The following is a 20,744-nucleotide window of genomic DNA, read 5'->3' as shown; positions in this document are numbered from 1 at the left end:
TTTTTTTTTTTTTTTTAGACAGGGACTCGCTTTAGTTCAGGCTGGCCTTGAACTTGCAGCAGCTCTCCTGCCTCAGCCTCCCCAGTGCTGGAATTACAGGCATGTGCCACCATGCTGGGCCATATATCTGTTTTTGGCATGTTGAAATCAAGGGTGGAGATACCAGGGCTGTGCCCCTACAGTGGACTCATAGAGAATGGGGTGGAGACTGGTGAGAGCTGGATGCTGAGCTGATGAGCTGGAGGTAAAGTTGTGGTGTTGACTTAAGTGGGCAGACCTGTGGCAGAGCAGGTGCTGTGGAGCTCAAAAACCAGAAGCCTTGGACACTAGCATCTGTGGGGTGTGGGCCAGATCCCAGGAGCTGGGCCTGGGCAGCCCCATAGGCTGAGGAGGAAGGCAGGCCGCTGCTCCCTAGGTGAGACCCCACAGCCTCAGTCCCTCACCTGCCTGCCCAGATCCCAGGCCATGAGGGTCCATTAGGTGATAAAGGGTCCCTTTTCAGATGGAAATGCTGGTGTGTGTGGGGAGGGGGGACTCTTGCCTTCTGTGGTGGAGACTGCTAGACGTGCCCTGGTATCTCGGTTTCCTTTAACTGGTATAGCCGTATGTCTTTATTCTTTGTGATGGGGGCAGTGGGACGACTGCATGAAGGATTCTGGTTAGCCAAATGTACTTTCCTTTTCCCTTCCTTATTCCAGACTCAGAGATGACCCAAGGAAAGAAGCCCCTACCTGAATGGCAGAGCAGGTGGGTGGAGCCTAGTCCCTGAGACCATGGAGGTGACAGCCCCACATTGCCTTGCCTGGATCTCATATATGCCATGAAATAAACTTCTGTCTTTAAACCACTGTGATCTCGGGTTTCTGATCCATGCAGCAAGCCTGGTCTGGAGGTAGGTTTCCTTTCATGTGATCTGAGCTGCCTGAGGGCTGGCCAGGTCCCTCCTTCCCCTAGGGTAGAGGTATCCCTTCCACTTTAAACCGGAAAAGGCAGTGGGAGATCTTCTTAGTCCTGTCCACGCTCTGTCGTAGTACCCTGCCAAATTCTAGGTGCAGTGATAGTGTCTGAGTGTTTCAGTTGAACTATAGTCGGACCAGACAGAACACAAAGGACATTACACATATGCTGTTCCACAGGCCTTGTCCTCAGCCCAAGAGAGAGCCATGTGGAGCAGCAGAAGCAGAATGACATCTCCAGGGTCTCACAGGAGCTGCAAGTGGAGTAGCAGCTGGGTCCCTGGGTAATACTATGTGGCCTGGAGAAGCAACAAATCTAGAAACAAGGGCGGGGAGTTAGCTCAGTAGCACTGCGCCTGCCTCACAAGTACAAGGTCCTGAGTTTGATCCCCAGTATGAGAAAAAAAAAAATCTAGAAACAGCATCTGTAGTCACCTGGGCCCTGGTAGTCTGGAGGAATAGAAACAGGAAGGGGTGGGCAGGCCAGATTCTCAAGTCCACGCTTCATCTACCCTCCCACGGCTGAAAAAGCCAATGGAGCTGGGCTGTGGTACCACACCTATAATCCCAGAGGGATTGCAATCTTGAGCCTAGCTTGGGCAACTTGGTGAGGCTTTGTGTGTCCGCCCCACCCCAAAGAAATGTAACTCATATAAAGTCGACTGGGGGTACTAATAGGTAATAGGGGTGGGTTCCTGCTTGGTCTCATTTTTTTTTTTTTGAGACAGACTCTCACTTTATAGTTCAGGCTGGCTCTGAATTCACTATGTAGCCCAGTGTAGCAACTCACAGTGATCCTGCCTCTGCCACCCAAGTGCTGGGATTATAGGCATGTGCCACCACGCCCATCTTGGCTCTATTTCTCATGACTCACCACCGAGTGTCCAGCCCTAAAGATACCCCTGGGAACTATGTGAAACCTTCCTGATGCTCTGGGGTCCCTTCTAACTGGGCTGCTCCTGTAGCTGACCAAGCTTTGTTCTTACATACAGGCTTGGACTCTTCCCACAGACACCCAGATTCTTCTGGATGTTCCCACGCAGTGGCCTGGGCTGTCTGCATTGTCCCCTCCACATTCATCTTCCTAAAAGGCTCCTCACTTAAGACCCTTGCTGGTAGCTTCATCCCACCCTATGAAGGGTGGCCAGGCTCCTCGGGTCTTACTGAAGCAGGCTGGTTTCACCTGTGTGTGATCCCATAGGCTGTTCTCTTGGGCCTAAGCAGCTTTTGCCACACATTTTGTATGGTATCAAAGGAGAAAAATGATTCCTACCTAAATCTCTACACATGGGCTTACGTCAAGTTCAAGGATACCTGCCCTAGGACTTTTGGGGATGATTTATGGGCAAACAACCACATGCATTCAGTGGCCTGTTTCTCTTCCTCTAATCCCACAAATCCAACCTGGATGTAGCCTTAGGCCTGCACCTAGAGGCTGCAGCCTTGCTGACAAGTGAGAGGGTACACTGCCAGGTGTTTTCTCTTGAGCTGTGTTTAGGCTACCACTGTTCCTGTTAGTTTCTGTGGTGTGGAACTCATTGATAATAATTTGAAGACTTCTAAAGGGAGTAAGAGTGCTACTGGAAACTATTTGCTTTTTTAAACTTTTAGAATGATAAAAACAAATTTGAGGAGCCAGGCACACTGACACATTGTGCATAATACTAGCACTGGGGAGGCTGAGGCAGTAGGATTGCTGCGAATTTGAGGCCAGCCTGAACTACAGAGAGAACTTATCTCAAAATAACCAAAAAACTCTGTCTCAAAAACAAATGTAAAGGGGCTGGAGATTTAGCTCAGTGATTCTGCTGTCTGCCTTACAAGCTCAAGATCCCGAGCTCCGTCAGCGGCACCAAGCCCCCCCCCCCAAAAAAAAACCCCAAAATAAATGTGAAGTCCCTAATGAGCCAAAATGATGAAAACAAATCTAACATTATGAAAATAGATGTTTTATGACAGGGTCTTGCTATATAATTCAGGCTGGCCTTCAACTGATTATGTAGCTCAGGCTGGCCTCAAACTGAGCAATCCTTCTGTCTCAGCCTCCTGAGTTCTGGAATTACAGTCATGTGCCACCATTCCTGGCTAAATTATGGATTCTAAAGGAATGTAAAATGCAGAGATTCTGATCATAAAGTTTTAGAAAGCTATAAGAAACAATCGTGTGCAAAGAAAGGGACTGATGCTGAAGAGACTTCTGGAAAATAACTTCATATCCATGGGTAATGTGTAATGCCAGAGCCAGAGGCTTCCTGCCTACCCAGGTCTGTAGTCTCCTGCACCAACCAGCTCTCTTTCCTTGGTTGTAGACTAAGGATGTCAGCTAGGCACTGATCTGACTGCTTTCACTGTATTTTGGGCATATTCCTTTACCTTATGACAGTGATCTTTTAAGTTTCCTCCCTATTGGGAAAAGCAAATTCCTGTTTACATTTGTTTGAAACTTGGTATGAGAGCTTTTATTAGGATTGTGGGAAAGTGATCAGAGCCCCACAACCCTCCCCCATATACACGTATGATTCACAGACTATGACCACGTTCCCTTATCCTTTATTTTCTGGACAGTCACAATATGTTTAGTGTCTCAGCCCTGCAGTGGTCCCTGACTTGTCCTGTGGCTGGTGATGTCTTGAAGGTACAGAGGTGGGAATGGAGAACTGTGCTCCAACTGTTGCCATCATTTCCCTGTGCCCACTGCTTCCAGATGGTGCTTGGGGGCAATGCCCAGGCTGCGGTCAGCTTAGCCTGGCAAAGCACTCATACATATGGAGCACTGACTCCAAGGATGCCTGTGGGGCTGCACTAGAAGCTAAGGTCTCAGCACCTAGTCACAGCTGACAACTTCCCTTCATGGATGGTCATTTGCACCTTTTATGTCCATTTTTGGCAGCCTGATACAGCTCATCCCTGGTGGCTGTTTTTTGGTACCAGGGATTGAACTCTAGTCCTTGTGCTCGTGAGGCAGGCGGTGGGACCACTGAGCGAAATCCCCGGCCCAACGGTGGCTTTTATTTTCCTCCCGAGGGGAACACAAAAGTCGTGTAAATGTAGATAGGTCCCTGGGTCCTTTGTGTGAACACAGAGAGAAATTCAACCATCCTACCCCCAGCTTAGCCGCAGTCCTACCTGGGACAGCTCTCCACCCACAGACCTGCGGCTGATCACACACGCTGCTGGCTAGCTCTGGAGCTGGAAACAGGTGACCCAGAGCCTGCCTTCAGGAGTAGAAATCTGCATGCTAATTCCTGTGTGAGGGCACAGACACACTTGGTCCATTCTGTGTACAACACCTTGATTTTTTCATGTCCATCACAGAAAAAAAGTGATTAAAAATAAAAGTGTAAGAGAAACTCAGAGGAAGAGGATATGCAGCTGTTGCACCATCCTGTCCCGTTTCTGCCTGGCTCCCTGGAGGCAGCAGATGTTCCTCATCGCTGCTTATCGCCCTTCTTCAGCAGTGGGGGGCTGCAGGTGAGCGAAGCTCAGGAAAACTTGCTCCAGCGAGATCTGGCTCACTGAGTAGTCGTCCACTCCATACTTCTCCTTAGCTTTCTCCAGGATACCAAAAACCTTCAGAAGAAGCAGAAGCCAATGGTAAGAGAACTCAGGACCTATCCTCCTTGGCTGGGTCAGCAAGTTCTCTAGCCCCCAAGGTCCCACCCTTGCCCAGCTCCACTCCAGACCCCCTGGGAGGTCAGTCCCACAAGGTCAGCTGAGTTTCCAGGGAGCTAACTATGAGGAGCATCGAGGTGAGGGTCCAGCTTCCTCCTGACTATTTCCAGCTCACAGTATGACCTCGGCAAACTCTCTTCTCTAAGCCACTTTCTTTTTTTTGCTCTGACTTCTTTCCAACCCAACAAAAGGTGGGGGGACCCTCCCTAATCGCTGCTGGCATCCAGCAGGGGCCAAGTCTGTGCTCACCTTTGCCCAACTCAGGTTGTGGCCAGGCAGGTGGTAGTGGACCATGCCTTGGTGTTCATCTTCCAGGGTGCTTCCTACACAAAGGAGAGACCATGTTCCCGTGAGACCAGGCTGAACGGGTGGGGAGGGTGGCCTGGTGCACAGGACGGTGGTCCTCGTCCCAGGGGTCAGGGATGTGGGACTTGGTGGGGTGAGGCACATATTGCACAGCAGCTGACAGGCCCAGGCAGTGGTCCAGCACACACCTGGAAAGGTCAGATCCACAAATGACTTGAATTTCTCCAGTGCTGCCAGCTGCCCTTCGTTCCGGACCTTGGCCTGCAGGGAGTAGCCGCTGCCAAACTTGCTCTTGAGGTGCTGAGGGCTGCCCAGGCACTTGAACTGACCCTGCACCATGATGGCCAGCCGGGTGCACAAGGCCTCACATTCTTCCATGCTGGGGAGAAGGGTGGAGGCCTAAGACAGGGCTAGAGGAAGCTGACGCCCACCCCTGTTGTTCAAGGCTTGCGCAGACAGATGGCTGTCAATGCCCTGGTCAGCTTGTCTCTGATTCCGATGCTCAGAGTGTAGCTCATGTGCAGAGCCTGGGAATCTTCTGGCAGGCTTTGCACCAGCTACCGAGAGGTCTTTTGCTCTCCCATTCCTTCCCCACATCTGTCCCACAACCCACTGAGGCTCTTCCACTAATCCACAGAGATGCAGGTGCTACCTGTGGGAGGTGATGACAATGGCCTTTCCAGACTCTCGAGCCCGGGCCACACTGTCCCAAAGCAGGCGCCGGGCCACAGGGTCCATGCCAGTGGACGGCTCGTCCAGGAAGATGACTGCAGGCTCACCAATGAGGGCAATGCCAGTGCTCAGCTTGCGCTTGTTCCCACCGCTGGGGATAAAGGGGTGCCAGGTGGGAGGCAAGGCTGATAATCAGCATGAACTCCCCAGGTCCCAGCAGAGGCCTATGCCTAGTGACTGCAGAGTACCCAGGTGAGAGGAAGGAGGTGAAGCCCATCACATAAAACCAGAGTCCCCAGAGACAGCTGTGAGTCTATTCCCCACGGGCGAAGGAACAGCATCTATCTGCACCCAGGGGGCCAACATCACTCACTGGCTGTTCTTATTTTTAGATGGCAGGAACCATCCGGCTTCTCTCATCTGACGCTATCTGGGTCATGCTACAAATTCCTGCGTGATCCTGGAGCCATGGGTGGGAAGGCCCTGCCTGCTGACCTGTGTAGTCAGTCACCCCAATGCTATGCTAAGGAAGCCCCTCACTCCACCCTGGAAAGGGCTGGACTCATCTTTGCACAGGGGCGGGAGGCTGGGTGATGTCGTACCTGTATGATTTGACCAGCTTGTTGGCATGCGGCTCCAGAAGCAGGCCCCGCAGTGTGTTTTCTACACAAGCATCAATGAGGCACTCGGGGATGCCCCGCAGACGTGCATACATGACCAGCATCTCCCGGCCAGTCATGTGGTCCAGTAGGGCATCAAACTGGGGGCAGTAGCCCATCCGCTGCCGCACCTGGAGGACAGCACCAAGAAGGGTGGGTTGGAATGAAGTCCCTTGACAGGACCACAGAGACCATCTGCTGTGGTGCCTGCTTCCGAGCCTTGCAGAGAGCCCATTCAGGCTGGGCCATGAAACTGGTGCTCAGGCCATGCCAAGTGCTCACAGTGGAAGTCTTGCCAGCAGCACTTCTGCGGGGTCACAGAAAAGACTTGGCTGGATCAGGGAGGCTCCCAGAGGGGCCAGAAAGAGGCCAACAGGTGACCTAACTTAGGGCTGGTCCACAACAAGCAGGGGCAGGTTGGCTTAAGAGTGATTATGCACAGTGATCACTATGCAAAACTTTGTAGTTTATACCTGATCACTTGTTCATCGATCCCTCCAACGTTTACATCACATCCAACATGCACTGACGCGTTGGTGGTATAGTGGTGAGCATAGCTGCCTTCCAACATGCACTGGGGCCTTTCCTTCTTTCTTTCTTTCCTTCTTCTAATAAGAGGTGCTGTGGAGAGCACCTCTGTGGGGAGTGACACTGTGTTGGAAGGCACAGCAGTTGGTCTCTGTGTGAGTGCTGGCTTCCAGCAGAGCGGGGATGCAGTGGGGCTTTGGGGCTCCTGTGCTGCTCAGTGCCCCACTACTTTCACCAGCTGTCAAGGGCAGGGCCCTCTCTCTCCGCTTCTCCTTTTTGTTTTGACAGGATCTCACTGTGTTACTCAGACTAGCCTCAAAATCACTCGTCTTGAACTTGTCTTGAACTCATGGTCCTTCTGCCTGAGCCTCCTAAGTGCTGGGATTACAGGCCCGTGGCAGCACACCGGGCCTGTAGCATCTGCTTTGTTTTTTGAGACAGCATCTCACTATGAGGTTTTAGGATGGCCTTGGACTCACTATGCAGCCCAGGCTGGCCTTGAACTTGGATTATAGGAGCGTGCCATCACAGTGGGTTCAAAGCTGATTAAAGTTTTTAATTTATTTTTCTTGGTGCTAGATATTGAACCCAGGGAATCATACATGCTAGGCAGGTACTCGACCACTGATCTATAGCCTCACCCTAGAATCTGCTTTTAATTCTTTGTCATTACCTCTTCAGGTATTACCCCTCTTCCTATTCTCTTTCCTTTGCCTCCTCCATGTCCAGAGACTGAACACAGGGCCTTTGCACTGAGGTATATATCCAGTCCTTTTAACATTTTTAAATTTTGAGACAAAGTCTCATTAAATTGCCCAGGCTGGGTTTGAACTTGCAATTTTCCTGCCTCAGCCTCCCAGAGTGCTGAGACTATAGGCACGTGCTACCACACCCAGCTCCTTTCTTCCTTCCCTAACCTCTCTCCCTCCCTCCCTCTCTTCTTCCTTTGTTCTTTTTGTTTTTTGTTTTTTGATTATTTGAGACAAGGTCTCACTATGTAGCCCAGGCTGGCCTTGAACTCATGGCAATCTTCCTGCTGTCTTCCTAGTTGGGGATTACAGCATGTACCACTATGCCTGAACATTTATTTCTTTAAACAGAGTGAATAGGGCCAGGGATTTGGCTCAGTGGTTCCACAGCCTGCCTCACAAGTGCAAGGGCCTGAATTTGATCCCCAGTCCCAAAAATAAATAAATAAACAGAGCAAACAATTACTTTATAATAGAGCCTTGTAACTGCAAATTCAGTCTGTGGATTTATTCCTTTTGTGGGGCCTCAATTATGTGGTTCCTCATTATGTACATTGACTGTCCACAGGCTGGAACACCCTCCAGAGAGGGTGTGAGCGTACTCTGGCCCCTGAGGTACCAGCCTAGAAGGCTATTATCACTAGTTCAGAGAAATTTCTGGCTACTTCTCAGGCACAGGCTCTTTGCCTTTCCTTTCCTCCTGCTCTGGTTGGTACATGGGGACTTTCTGTGCTTTACTCAAGGGTCAGGGAATAGGAGGGCTGCCCCCAATCCAGCCTCACCTCGGGTTCAGTCCAGTTCAAGAAAACTGTGGGTGGGCCCTGGGCCTCCCTTTTTGTCCCTTTCACTCAACAAGCTTCCAAACCCATGTCCATGTTGGCTGGACACAGAGTAGCCCTGGTCTGGAAGCGACTCCCTCAGTGCTGGCTGTACCTCTTCAGCCCACATTTTTCTCTGCCCACTTGCTTGGCCCTGGCCCCATCACTGTCTTGTCCTGCTGTCCAGTCATGTGCTGTGCCCACTGCAGACAGAGGCCAGCCCATCCCTTTTTCCAGGGCATCCCCTGCTTTGCCCACCCCACCTCAGCAGGGCCTCCCTGGGTACCTACCTTTCCAATGTCAGAGATGATGCTGTGGCCCCCAACGAAGGCATCCCCTGAGGTGATGGTCTCTTCCCCAGTCAGCATTTTGAATGTTGTGGTCTTTCCAGCTCCGTTGAAACCCAGGAGACCAAAGCATTCCCCTTTCTGGACTGCGAGAGAGATCCTGTCTACAGCAATGAGGGGTGCCTGCTGTTCATACACCTGTGGGATGCCCAGCAGGAAATACCAAATGAAGAGGCTCCGTACCCTGCCCTCAGTCCCTGCCAACTTCCAGTGTCCCGGGACCTGATCGGTGGCCCTGCGGAGGACAAGGCCTGTGTGTTACCTTGGAGAGCTCCTTGATGATCAGAGGTGTGTCCAGCAGAGAGTCCAGGCTGGGGGTCAGGACTCGGTTCCTCTCTTGTGCAACATCGAGGTCCTCAGGAACCACTGATGTTCGGCTGTGCAATTCTGCCTAATTGTTTCAAATAAACACATGTGAATCCCAGCCCCATGGGAGGAAGGGCAAGGACCGAGGTGGACATGAGACATCTGATAGAAAAGACTTAAGTCCTCCCCACATGTCCACTCAGACTTTTATAAGAAAAGGTGGGTGGCCACAGGGGCTGTATCAACATCTAGGAAACAGACTATCCAATACTATAAAAACTTTGAGATTCATGGAGAAAATTATAAACTCTGCTGAGGGATGTGAGGGAAAATTTTATGTTTTTGAGATGAGGTCTCATTAAGTCGTTCAGCCTGGGGTAAGTGATCCTTCTGCCTCAGCCTTCTGAGTAGCTTAAGGTATGCGCTAGTGTCTGGCACAGAAGACTGTAATACTTGGAGAGAACTCCTTTTTAGAAAAGTGTTAATATTTTAGAGAACTCAATTGGCCGCCGGTTAATCTGTATATCTAATGGGAACTCAGCACTTTGCTAGTGTGAGGGAGCAGGTGGAGCCCCACGTGTATCTGAAAAATACAAATGTATGTAGCTGGGTGTGGTGGTGCATACCTGTAATCCCAGCACTGAGACTGAGGCAGAATGATTACAAGTTCAGGTTCGGCCCAGGCAATTTAGCAATTTAGCGAGACCCTGGCTCAATAAATTAAAAAAAAAGAGCTGAGGATGTAGTTCAGTGCAAAGGCCCTGGGTTTAATCCCGAGTACAAAAAAAAAAAAGTATACAATAATGTGTGGAGCACTCCTAAGTGGCCCTGATACCTCCCCTGCTTAGAAGGGGACCTTGGCCTGAAGGCCGACTCTGTGGCAACAGGGGCTCAGGACTCAGGCAGTCCTTACAACGGGTAAGGACCACCCCTCCCTGGGCTGTAAGAGCTAACAATGCACCAGGCTGACACCATGGCTCACTGCGTGGTAGGTCTGCCCAGGGAGCACAAGCTGTCAGGTAGACATGTTCTAGACACCAGCAGAGCAATGAGGTGTGTCTGGCCGGGGTCTCTGAGATGCCTAGGAGCCACTCACCAGCGTCCACCTCCTCCAGAAGGTATAGACTAAGGTCCTCAGTCTCCACAGCAGGTTGGTCTCGATGAGGAAGAGCAAGGTGAGGTAGACACACCCTGAGGTGGCCATGGAGGTCACAAACCGGCCGACCCCCGGAGTGCTCCAGGCGTAGAAATTCTCCTGGTACTTGATGTCTGTGTAGGGCAGGGAGCCAGGCTGGGGCCTTCAGTTAAGCACCCCCTCCCTCCCAGGGCCCAGCCCAGCCTTCCTCCACCACAAATGCCTGAGCCCCAAGGCTCCTCAAACTTTTCCTAAAAATGTGCCCCGTCTCTGAAAATGCCATGTGGGAGCCTCAGCTACTTTCCTTTTGCTGTGTGAGGTGCCCCTTGCACACTTGTGATAAGGGACTGTCACATCCTCATCCACCACTCACACTTGCTACCTCCACCAGGGTAGATGAGATGTGTCCCTTTGTGAGTGACCAGCAATTTAGAGGGGATAGGCCCATGACAAGCAGCAGCACAGTAGGGACTGAGCCTGGAGCGGGTAGGGTTCCACAAAGACGACCTCACTGCCCCCTGGAGACCACTGTAGGTACAGAAAGGGCCCCACAGAGAGAGGCCCAAGTGCTAACCCCCTGTGGCTTTGTTTAGGAGTCGGGTCTTTGAAGATATAATTAGTTAAGGCTCTTAAGGTATGATTCTGGATTTAGGGTATGCCCTGAATCCAAAGACAAGTGTCCTGTAAGAGAAAGACAGAAAGGCAGGATGGACCCTGTCTCCAAGAAACAAAAACAAACCAAAAAAGGGAGGCTAGGGATGAAGCTTAGTGAGAAGGCACTAGGTGCAATTCTCAGTACATGGTTAAAAAAAGGAAGGAAGGAAGAAAGGAAGCAAAGGACAAGGGAGGAGGCAGTACAAAGCAAAACAGAGTGATGTGGTCCCGCTGAGGAAGCCCTAGAGCCTGGGAAGCTGAGAGGCAGGATGATCCCCCCACAAACCTTCAGAGGGAACCTGGCCCTGTCCATACCCTTACTGTGGACCTAGGGAAAGGATACATGTCTGTTATTAAGCCAGGGTTCCAGAGCCACAGGACACCAGGGCAGGTACACAGAGCAAGAAAAAGGAGGTAGGCCTGGAATATGTGGGTAGCAGTGCGGATAATAGAGGTGGGCAGGCAGATGGGCACCAGGCCACAAAGAAGAGAAGCAGCCCTGCTTTGGTTTGGGTGTGGCTTGAGGGTCTTCTCAGTGTTAACACTGAGCCCAGACTGTAGGTGTTTGTTTGTTTGTTTGTTCTCTGGGAAATCAAACTCAGGACCTAGAGTAGAACCACTGAGTTAAATCCCCGGCCTCAACCTGAGATGTTAAAGAGGGTAGAAACCTAATCCTTATCTCTAGTGTTTAGAGACAGAAATTTAGGATTAGATAAGATAAACAGGTAGAGCTCCCATAATTGAATGCTGGTGGTTTAGCAAGAAAAGGGATAAGAGGGGCACACACAAACACACCCATCAGAGAGACATGTGCTCATGATCCCCTTCTCAAGCTGTGTGATGAAACGCACTGCCTAGCAACCCTCACAGCAAGAAGGCCAACATCAGGGCTGGGGATTTAGCTCAGTGGCACCATGCCTGTCTCATAATCGCAAGGTCCTGAGTTTGATCCCCAGTACCCTCAAAAAAAAAAAAGAAAGAAAAAGAAACAAGTGGGCTCTTGTCCTTGAAGGGCCATGGGCCAAAAGAAGCTTTTTTTTGCTGTGTGACTTACCCTACCTGTGGTATTGTGTTTATTGACAGTGAAACATCCCTTAGCTGGGGGTGTTCAGGGTCAGCTGGTGACCTGGGGCAGAGCTCAGAGGAAAGGGCTGCCCACGGGAGTGGTTGGGCACTCACTGTATTTTCTGCAGTAGTGGGTGGCAACCTCTGAGGAGGTGCAGTACTGCTGTGTCTCGTAGTTCTCATAGAAGCTGCTGACCGCCATCCCTAGGCAGTGGTTGGGCAGCACCAGGAACACGTGATCCAGGGTTCTGGAGAGTTCTTCTAACTTCAAGGCTGCGGTGAGGAGGTGCAGACCAGTCAGTGCTGGAGGGCGCACCACACCTGCCCGAAGACAGATCCAGGGTGAGGGTGGTCTTTGTGCGCCCACCTGGGATGCGCATGATAGTGACTATGAGGAAGGTGGCGATGCCGGACAGGATATTGAATATGGTCAGCCTCGTGTAGGCAGTGGATGCGCCCGAAAAGAAGAAACTCAGGAGGTACATGAGGGGGACAATGGCCCAGCCATAGAGCATGAGCAGCAGCAGCATGTCGGCCGCGTGACCATCTCGCGTGAAGGCGCATATATCGAAGGCCCGGAATACCACCTGTGGCAACACAGAGGAGATAAACTGGTGCACGGCCAGGGGCCAGTTCCTAAGGGGATGGAGGGGATTATAGAAGCATTCAATGATCCTTGGACCCTGATCCATCAGCCAGCCCAGGCTTCGTGGCCCCATGGTGGCTTTCGGTCATGGGACCAGCCATTCCTGCCTCTTTCCTTGGCTGATACTGCTGGAACCAGGTCAGCTGGTTCGATCCAGGTCCTGCCCACCCAAGAGGGATAGTGGTGTGGAGAGAGGAAACAGGCAAGAATTGCCCATGTTTTCCACTGTCATCCTGGAGTCAGGAGTCTTTGAAGATGTAATTAGTTAAGGCTCTTAAGGTGTGATTCTGGATTCTGCGAATGAAGGGACCAGCCTCTGCTGGTTCCAGTTCCACACAGGGGTCCCTCAGGCAAGTCCTCTGGCTTGCAGGTCAGGGTCCAGCACTGTCCAGCACTTACCAGCAACAGCAGAGTGGGGATAAGGAAGGAGATGAGGTCCCACAGTAGAGCAGAGAGCCAGAAAGTAGCCACATGGATACCACTCACAAACTGGACATGCTTAGCCTGGACAGCCCTCTCTTTGACAGCCAGTATGGAAAATGTGCTAGCCAGGAATGCCGTGGCAAAGAGCAGATTGAGGGCGATGTCAAATCCCTTTCGGCCCCTGGGGAAGAAAAAGCAGTGTATCTGGGCGACAGTAAAGATTGAGCTGTTGGGTCATTAATGTCCAAAGCATGCAGTGCAGTAGCGGAATATCCCAGGGGGTTCAGGAGAAACTCCTCACCCCTGAGGAATGCTCCTCCTCTGGATGTCATTCTGGCAACGGGGGCAGCATCTCCCTCCCAAGCTGTGTGTGTCCCCCAAACCACCGATGTCTACACAGAGTCAGTGCCCCCTGTTGCTCTTTCTGTTGTCTGTCTCTTGGGAACTCCTGTCATGCTTTCTCCACACCACCCCAGTTCAGACTCCACTGTTAGGGGCCTGGATCACTCTAGTAGCTCATTTCCCCTCCCAGTGCATTCTGTGTTCTGCATCCAGTTGCTGGCAACGTCTTCCAGAAACAGGTTCTGACATCATTCTGTGGCTTAAAGACCTCTTGATTGTCTTAACAGTGCTGGGGCATGGAATATTATCCGGCAGGCGGAAGAAGAAGATGGGGACAGGAGGAGGGAGCGGGCTGAGGGAGGAAGAGGAGGAGGAGAAAAGAAAAGAAAGGAATAAATGATGCCAGGACTTGGATGAACACTGAGAATACCGTGTCAACTGAAAGCAGCAGGACACAAAAGGTCATATTGTGTTTGATTCCAAGTTTACAAAATATCCAGAATAGGCATGAAGCCGGATGTGGTGATGCACGCCTGTAATCCCAGCACTCGGGAGGCTGAGGCAGGAGGATCACTGTGAGTTTGAGATCAGCCTGGGCTACACAGTGAGTTCCAGAGCAGTCTCAACTACATAGTGAGACCCTGTCTCAAAAACAAACAAACAAAATAAACAGAATAGGCAACCCCACAAAGACAAAGCAGATTAGCACTTGCCAGGAGCCAGGAGCCAGAGAGAGATATTAATGGGTACAAGTTTTCTTCCGGCTGTTTGAGATGTTCAATAAGTTTACATGGAAGTGAGGGAGCTCACCTCTGAACACACCAAGCAAGTAATGGCACAATGTGGGGAGAGGTGACCGTGGATGTGTGAATGATATCCCCGCTTTTTTCCCAGTACTGGGGATTGAACCCAAGGCCTTCACACTGAGCTACGTTCCCTCCCCTCCTCCCTTTTTAAAAATTATTTTGAGACAAGGTCTCACTAAGTTGGTAAATTGACCAGGCTGGGTTCAAATTTGCAATCCTGCCTCAGCCTCCAAAACTGCTGAAATTATACACCACCATATCCAGCTGAATGATTCTTTTTGTGTGTGTGTGTGTGTGAGACAGGGTCTTACTATGTAGTTCAGCCTGGTCTTGAATTCACTATGCAGCCTAGACTGGCCTCAAACTCATGGTGATTCTCCTGCCTTAGTCTCCTGAGTGCTACGATTATAGGTGTGTACTACCATGCCTGGCTAAATGATAGATTTTTACTATTAGATAAGCATCCTCTTGCTTGGTCCACTGTCTACATAATAAGCCTGAACCCTTCAGCTTGTTTTTGGGCATGGTCTGGAGCCCTCCAGGGAGGCTGTTTCTCAGTACCCTCAGCATAGTCTTCCCTTCCCCTGCAGCTGCTGACAAGCCTGCTGGGAAGAGGAGGAAGTCCCCACCAAAGACCACAATGCATGTGGGACAGGTCTCATAGGCTGATTTTTGGCCACAGGAAAAGTGAATGTGGTAAGCTGTCGGGACAGGGTTTTTCTGACCAAGAGCCAGCAGTGTCTGCTGGGCAGAAAGTGCTTTTTTCATCTATCATGCCTCATTTCTGGCAGTGCCCTAGGAGGTCAGTCCTGGTGTGGGCTCCTGCTGGGTCGGGTGGGTCTCACATACTCGCTGAACTGGTCCTTGGCAGCCTGGAGGGCGCTCCGGGGCTGGGGGTAGTTGGAGACCTCGATGGAGGCCTGGGGGCCACACAGCAGCTTGAACAGAAGGTTGTCCACGATGGCCAGGGCGGTGGCTGGGGAGTGGTATGCCTGGTTGTTGAACAGGGCAGTGACCACAGTTTGCTCTCCTACATCTCTGAAGGACACTGCCACCAGACACCGCTCGTTAAAGCCACCGCCCTCCACTGAGGCCCTGAAAACCAGGAACTCTTCCAGGTCACCTGAGGAATAAAGGCAGCGTCAAGCAAGAGTACCGGGTGGGGAAGCAGGAACACCCACTGCTGTCCTAGTGTGTCAGGACAGCAGGTGCTCCTGCCTGGCCGAATCGCCCCATCCCATAGTGCCAGCAGGCTCCCAGCTGCCTATGTGTCATACTTTTCTTAAGAAAGACATCATTTTTGCCAACTTCTTTATCATGCATCTGCTAAGTGTCCACACTGCTGGACTGGATGTGAGAGGAAGCAAGAAAGTAAGAAAATCTTCCTGCACATTCCACTCTTGCACAGCACAGCTGTTCTAAGCCTGGATGCCAGAGATAGTTAAAGTGGTGGTGAGCTTATGGCATGGGTGTCACAGCAGGCTGTGTGTTAATCACCGAAAGCTCTAAACCATCGCTGGCCTAGAGTTTTAAACTGCTGGAAGAAAATACCATGTCACGTGAAGGCACGTTGTGACCAGCCTGGTAAACAAAGACAAGAGAATACAAAGGTCACTGAGCCTTTTGCATTTCAATTATAAATGGTCCTGGAAACTAGGGCTGTAGTAAATAAATGCCTCACCACGTCGTCTTCGAAAGGTATCTGTGTCTGGGGCAACTGATCTGATCTGCCAGCATGATCTTCCGCTAGGGGCATTTGGTGATGTCTGAAGGCTTTTTTTTTTTTTTTTTTTTTCCTGGTACTGAGGTCTGAACCTAGGGCCTTCACACTGAGCTACGTCCCCAGCTCTGTTTTAACTTTTAACATAGGTTCTCACTAACTCATTAAATTGCCCAGCTGGGCTCAAACTCTCAACTCTCCTGCCTCAGTTTCCTAGAGTGCTGGGATTACAGGTGTGTGCCCCCATGTCTGGTGCAAAGGCATTTTTAGTTGTCATGACATCATGGAGGACAACTAAGGATGCTGCTCACATCCCATGGGGGATAAGACACAGAAGACTACCCATCCAGATGTTGCCATTGCCACAGTGGGAAGCCGAGCTCTGTCCACCCCATATCCAGCGCCCTGCAGGCCCCACTGTCCCTTACCCAGGACCTCACGAGGCTCCTGTCCCGCTGCCTGCAGCATGTCCCTCAGGTGCTCTGACAGCTGCTGATCCAGTCGTGAGCTGCCAGGGACTGAGAAGGGTACAATGGTTCTTCCATACTCGTCCAAGCTCAGCTTCAGGATGGGGTCGTCAAAGACCTCCGAGGAGTAGTTGATGGCCAAGAGGGCCAGGATGACGCAGGTTAGGGGGACCAGGACCTGTGCTGCTACCATCTTCCACTCCCGCCAGCTGTATGTGGCTTTCTTCAAGAACATGGCCCAGAATTGCTGGCAGTGGAGGGCAAGCTGTGGCAGAGGGGATGCAGGTGACACAAGTTTGGCTTGGGAGCCACCGCCTGATCCCAACAGCCTGTAGCAGGGATTGCCCCCACACGGCATTAGTGGGCCTCTGGCTGACATTCATACAAGCAGCCACAGCCAGAGTGCATGTCTCAGCAGGTCCACACATGGGCCTTGGAGGGAAGGCACTTTTATCACAGAACATTAGGGGACCAGCTGAGGTCCTCACTGGAAACACTATCATGTTTGGCCCATCTCATTCATGAGAAGAAGACAAACCTCACCTGCTTCCCTAGAGTACCTGCCAGTATTCCCCACTCTCATCCCTTTTTGGCTATCTAAACGTCAGAGCCAAAGGTGAACTGTTGGGCTTTGGCGCAGGCTTTGGTTTCCCGCATGTAAAATGGGAACAGCCCCACCCCCACCTCACCCGGGCCATGGTGTTGCTGGAAAGCCAGCACAGAGCAAGGCACGGGGCAGGCTCCCCAGTAGGGCCCTACTGATGGAATGTCCCAGTGAGAACACGAAGGCATGCAATGGCTCCACTGAAGCCCCCCCCCCGTTTCCTTTCTTTCTGCCCACCCTCTGAGAGTAAGCTATAATTTGCCCTTTGTCTTCCATCTGCCCTTGTGGACACCCCCACGTCAGCTTATGTGTCTCCTGACCTTCCCACTCCACTGCCAGGGGGCTCCAACCCAGGACGCCGCTTACCCCCGTATTGAGCTGGACCATAGCATGCTCCTCTTCGATGAGAGCGCCGATGCCGTCAGTGGGGTCCATCACCCCGCATAGGTTGCTGTCCACAGCCCAATCACTGGCCCGCCTCTCATGCTGATACTGCAGTGCAGGCAGCTGAATGGCCTGAATGTCCATGCTGGTGTCCACCAACTTACCAACCCTGCATCAGAGCACAGGCAGTTATGATCTAGCTCCCCGGTAGCGTGGAACAAAGTTATCTTTCTCTAAGAAAGACATGCAGAAAGGGCTATCATCAGAGGCTATGAAGCCAAATAATATCATTGGACTCATTGTGTACTCATTCATCAGTATGAGTTTTTGGAATTAATCTACTCATTCATCAAAAATATCTCTGGAAAACCATCCATATGCAGCCAGGTAAGGCCCAGGGGAGAGAGACAAGTGGCTGCGGTTGTCTCTGTAGGGAACCTGTTCTCACAGAGATGCTCCCCATGGCCCACATTTATAACCAGGGCCTTCAAGATGGACAGGGAGCTCAGGGCTGGGGAGGGATCATCATACAGAAAGTACTAGATTGAAGTGAGGTGAAAGCCGGGGTGCTCACTGCCAAAGTGATATTGGGAATCAGATAATTCTGTTCCAGGAGGGTCACGCCTCCAATAGTCATAAGAGGGTCAGACAGAAGTGGATGGAAGGCATGTGCAAGGCTGGGGACTCCTGTGGCAGGTGCATGAGGTCAGGCTATGCTAGGACCACACTGGAGCCAGAGCCCTCTGATCTCAGCTGTCAGGCTGTTTTTGTGGATACTTTCCCCATCTGGCCATGCTCACGAACACAGGCTCTGATCAATCTCCCAATGGAGACCAGAGGTTGTCTGAGGCAGCGCCCAATCTGGTTCTCTCTTCACTGGGTCTTGCTTGGCTATGTACAGATGGTTGCCCTAACTGGTCTGAGTGGTCAGATGAAAGGACAAATGGATGACAGAATGAATGAATGAGTGAACAAATATACCAACAAATAAGATAAGGAAGCTGAGGGTCTTCTATTTTAGTACTTCTAACAGTAGGCCTGAAAATGAGAATGGACAGTTGTCATGATTGGAGTGACAGATTAGACACAGTTCCATAGTACTGTTTACATCTAAAGAGGAATAAACACACATATCTGCACAAAATCTTGTACACAAAACATCCACAGCAGCATGATTTGTAGTAGTCAAATAGTCAAAAACATGTCCCTCAACTGAAAAATGGGTAAACAAAACATGGTCTATCCACACAGTGGACTGTTGTGTAGCCAATAAAAAGGAACACAGTTTCTGATGTGTCACAGTGTGGATGGATCCTGATAACATCATGCTAAGTGAAAGATCAGAAACAAAAATCCTATGTTGTGGGATTGTACTTATACGAAATGTCCAGAACAGGCAAATCCAGAGACGGAAGGGAGATCTGTGGTTGCCAGGGTTAAAGGGAGGAGGGATAAAGACTGCTACTGGGTATGGATTTTCTGGGGGGAGGTAGGATTAAAATTCGTGGGTGTCTTTTGTTTTTGTTTTGATATATTTATTTTGAGACAGGGTCTTGCTATATAGTCCAGCCTGGCCTTGAAGTATGTAGCCCAGGCTGGCCTCAAATTCATGGCAATCCTCTTGCCTCTGCCTCTTGAGTAGCTAGTAGGAGTATAGTTGTGTAGCAGTGTATCTGGCTAGGAAAGCTGTTATTTAAAAAATATACAGGACTGAGGGGGTAGCTTAATGGCAGGGCACTTGCTTAGCATGCACAGAGGCCCTGGGTTCAATCCCCAGTACCACAAAAAACGAAACAAAACAAATAAATGCCCAAATATAAAGCCCTCTAGCTATCCCTTGTCAGTCAGGAAATATCCCTGAAGCCAGTGAGCATGTGAGGTGCTTTCTGATCTGGCCTAACCAAGCTTACCTGGGCCACTCTTAGCTGTAAGCCTGCCAGAGGACCTGCCCACTAGCTTCCTTTTCCCCGTCTTGCCTTTGGGCCTTGGTCTCTACTCTGTGGGCACTGCCCAGGGCCCCCTCCATTGATTCTCTCAGTCCTATTTATCCTTCAAGACTCACAAATATGAGTCAGAGACACTAGGTAGTGCCATCTCTCCCATATCCCCTTTCCTTCTAGTTGAAAGCAGCTGTACCGGATGCCTATGGATGCTGTTGGCTTCTCTGACTCTGTTAGAGGGACTTAGGTAGGTTGGGCACAGCTTTTGATTATTTTTTTTCCTGAGAGTAGGAGCTCAGAGAGACCATTGTCAGGTGTGGGGGCCTGAAGTTCAGGCACAAGATCAGGGCTGGAGGACAGGTGGGACCATGTGCTAAATGTGAACGAGGGAACAAAGTAATGCAGAAGGCCAGAGAGGCCCTAGACCCCGAGAAATGAAGAGACAAGAGGTCCCATGGCTGCAGAGAGCAACCTTGGACCAACCCCCAGGCCCAGCTGACACCAGGCCAGTACATTTTTAATTCAACCAAGATTCACTAAGATCTACCCTGTTCTGCCCCATGCTGGACAAGGGTGAGCGAGCGACCTCTTCCTTCGTCCTCTTTTGCCAGCCTTGGATTCAGGGGACTCTGTAGACACAGGCTCCTTCTTAGCCTTCTTTTTTTGCTGGTCCCCATGGTCATAGTGGCTTTTCCCAATGGTCCCACAGATCTCTAGGGCAGACATCCACAGGATACTCACCACATGGCCTTATAGTTTATGGTCTTATTCTGATGCCTCTCTAGGCCATTAGATCTTCAAGGAGAACTATCTATTTACATGTACTTTTACTGAGTTCTTAGTTCTTATTTGTCAAGTAAGCATTCAAGAAGTGTCTGATAAATGTGTCATTGGTCTAGCAATCACCCTGCAGTTCTGAGAGACAGAAAGTTTAACCCCACATCTCTGGTATAGACCTGCCTAGGAGAGCTCAGCAGGCCTGGTGCTGTCCTGAACTATCTGTGGGTTGATGTGCCCCAGGAAGCTCATAAACATGCCTTGCATGCAGACAGTGGCATCCCCAGTGTGCAGGTGTTGATACAGTCATATCTGTACCAGAGTCCTGATGGTGCCACTGCACTGCCCCTGTTATATGCTACACCCCATCTCTGGTTAAGAGCAGAATTGTGATGATTGCCTTACAGCTGCCTTTTTTTTTCTTGTACTTGGAATCAAACTCAGGACCTCACACTTGCCAGACGAGCTGTGCCACTGAGCTATATCCCCTACCCTGAAGCTGCCTTTTAACAAAATCACTCCCAGAACCAGGTCCAGACCATAAGGAATCCCCCTACTGACCGAAGGAAGACTTCTTCCATGGTGGTGACAGAGGCCCCAAAGCTGGCGATACCCAATTCTTTCTGCTTCTTTTCCAGTTTATCAAAAAGACTTTCAAATCTGAAAAAAGAAAAAAGGTACAGAATGATGAGGTGCTGCTCAAAGACTTTTTAGATAATTAATACCTAATCAACTACCTCTTTTTTTTTTTTTTTTTTTTTTTTTTTT

General features: G+C 50.6%; 1 protein-coding gene and 1 long non-coding RNA gene across 5 annotated transcripts in view; one reads left to right on the top strand and one right to left on the bottom strand.

The window, feature by feature from the left end:
* The window catches only part of LOC117284122, a 4,489-nt gene extending 3,635 nt beyond the window's left edge, over positions 1-854 (top strand). The window contains exon 3 of the long non-coding RNA XR_004515210.1: positions 699-854. This is a non-coding gene — a long non-coding RNA (uncharacterized LOC117284122). The remainder of the gene's footprint in view (positions 1-698) is intronic.
* A 2,635-nt stretch (positions 855-3,489) lies between these two features.
* The window catches only part of Abca3 (ATP binding cassette subfamily A member 3), a 78,284-nt gene continuing 61,029 nt past the window's right edge, over positions 3,490-20,744 (bottom strand). For 3 of the 4 annotated variants that reach the window (XM_010603523.3, XM_010603524.3, XM_010603525.3), the window contains 15 exons: positions 20,538-20,636; positions 17,242-17,428; positions 16,233-16,536; positions 14,934-15,207; positions 12,913-13,117; positions 12,235-12,454; positions 11,982-12,140; positions 10,110-10,282; positions 8,970-9,098; positions 8,651-8,845; positions 6,209-6,396; positions 5,587-5,757; positions 5,123-5,313; positions 4,878-4,951; positions 3,490-4,526 (listed from right to left, as the gene is read on the bottom strand). In XM_010603523.3, coding sequence (XP_010601825.1) covers positions 4,395-4,526; positions 4,878-4,951; positions 5,123-5,313; positions 5,587-5,757; positions 6,209-6,396; positions 8,651-8,845; positions 8,970-9,098; positions 10,110-10,282; positions 11,982-12,140; positions 12,235-12,454; positions 12,913-13,117; positions 14,934-15,207; positions 16,233-16,536; positions 17,242-17,428; positions 20,538-20,636 — 2,701 coding nt within the window. In that variant the 3' untranslated portion in view covers positions 3,490-4,394. Of the gene's footprint in view, positions 4,527-4,877; positions 4,952-5,122; positions 5,314-5,586; positions 5,758-6,208; positions 6,397-6,754; positions 6,917-8,650; positions 8,846-8,969; positions 9,099-10,109; positions 10,283-11,981; positions 12,141-12,234; positions 12,455-12,912; positions 13,118-14,933; positions 15,208-16,232; positions 16,537-17,241; positions 17,429-20,537; positions 20,637-20,744 lie in introns of those variants that run through there. The other variant, XM_033758716.1, reaches the window with a different exon arrangement.

This window comes from Fukomys damarensis, unplaced genomic scaffold (genome assembly GCF_012274545.1).
Source record: "Fukomys damarensis isolate Sample0158 unplaced genomic scaffold, DMR_v1.0_HiC HiC_scaffold_34, whole genome shotgun sequence".
NCBI classification, from domain to species: Eukaryota; Metazoa; Chordata; class Mammalia; order Rodentia; family Bathyergidae; genus Fukomys; species Fukomys damarensis.
This window is presented reverse-complemented; position numbering and strand designations above follow the sequence as displayed.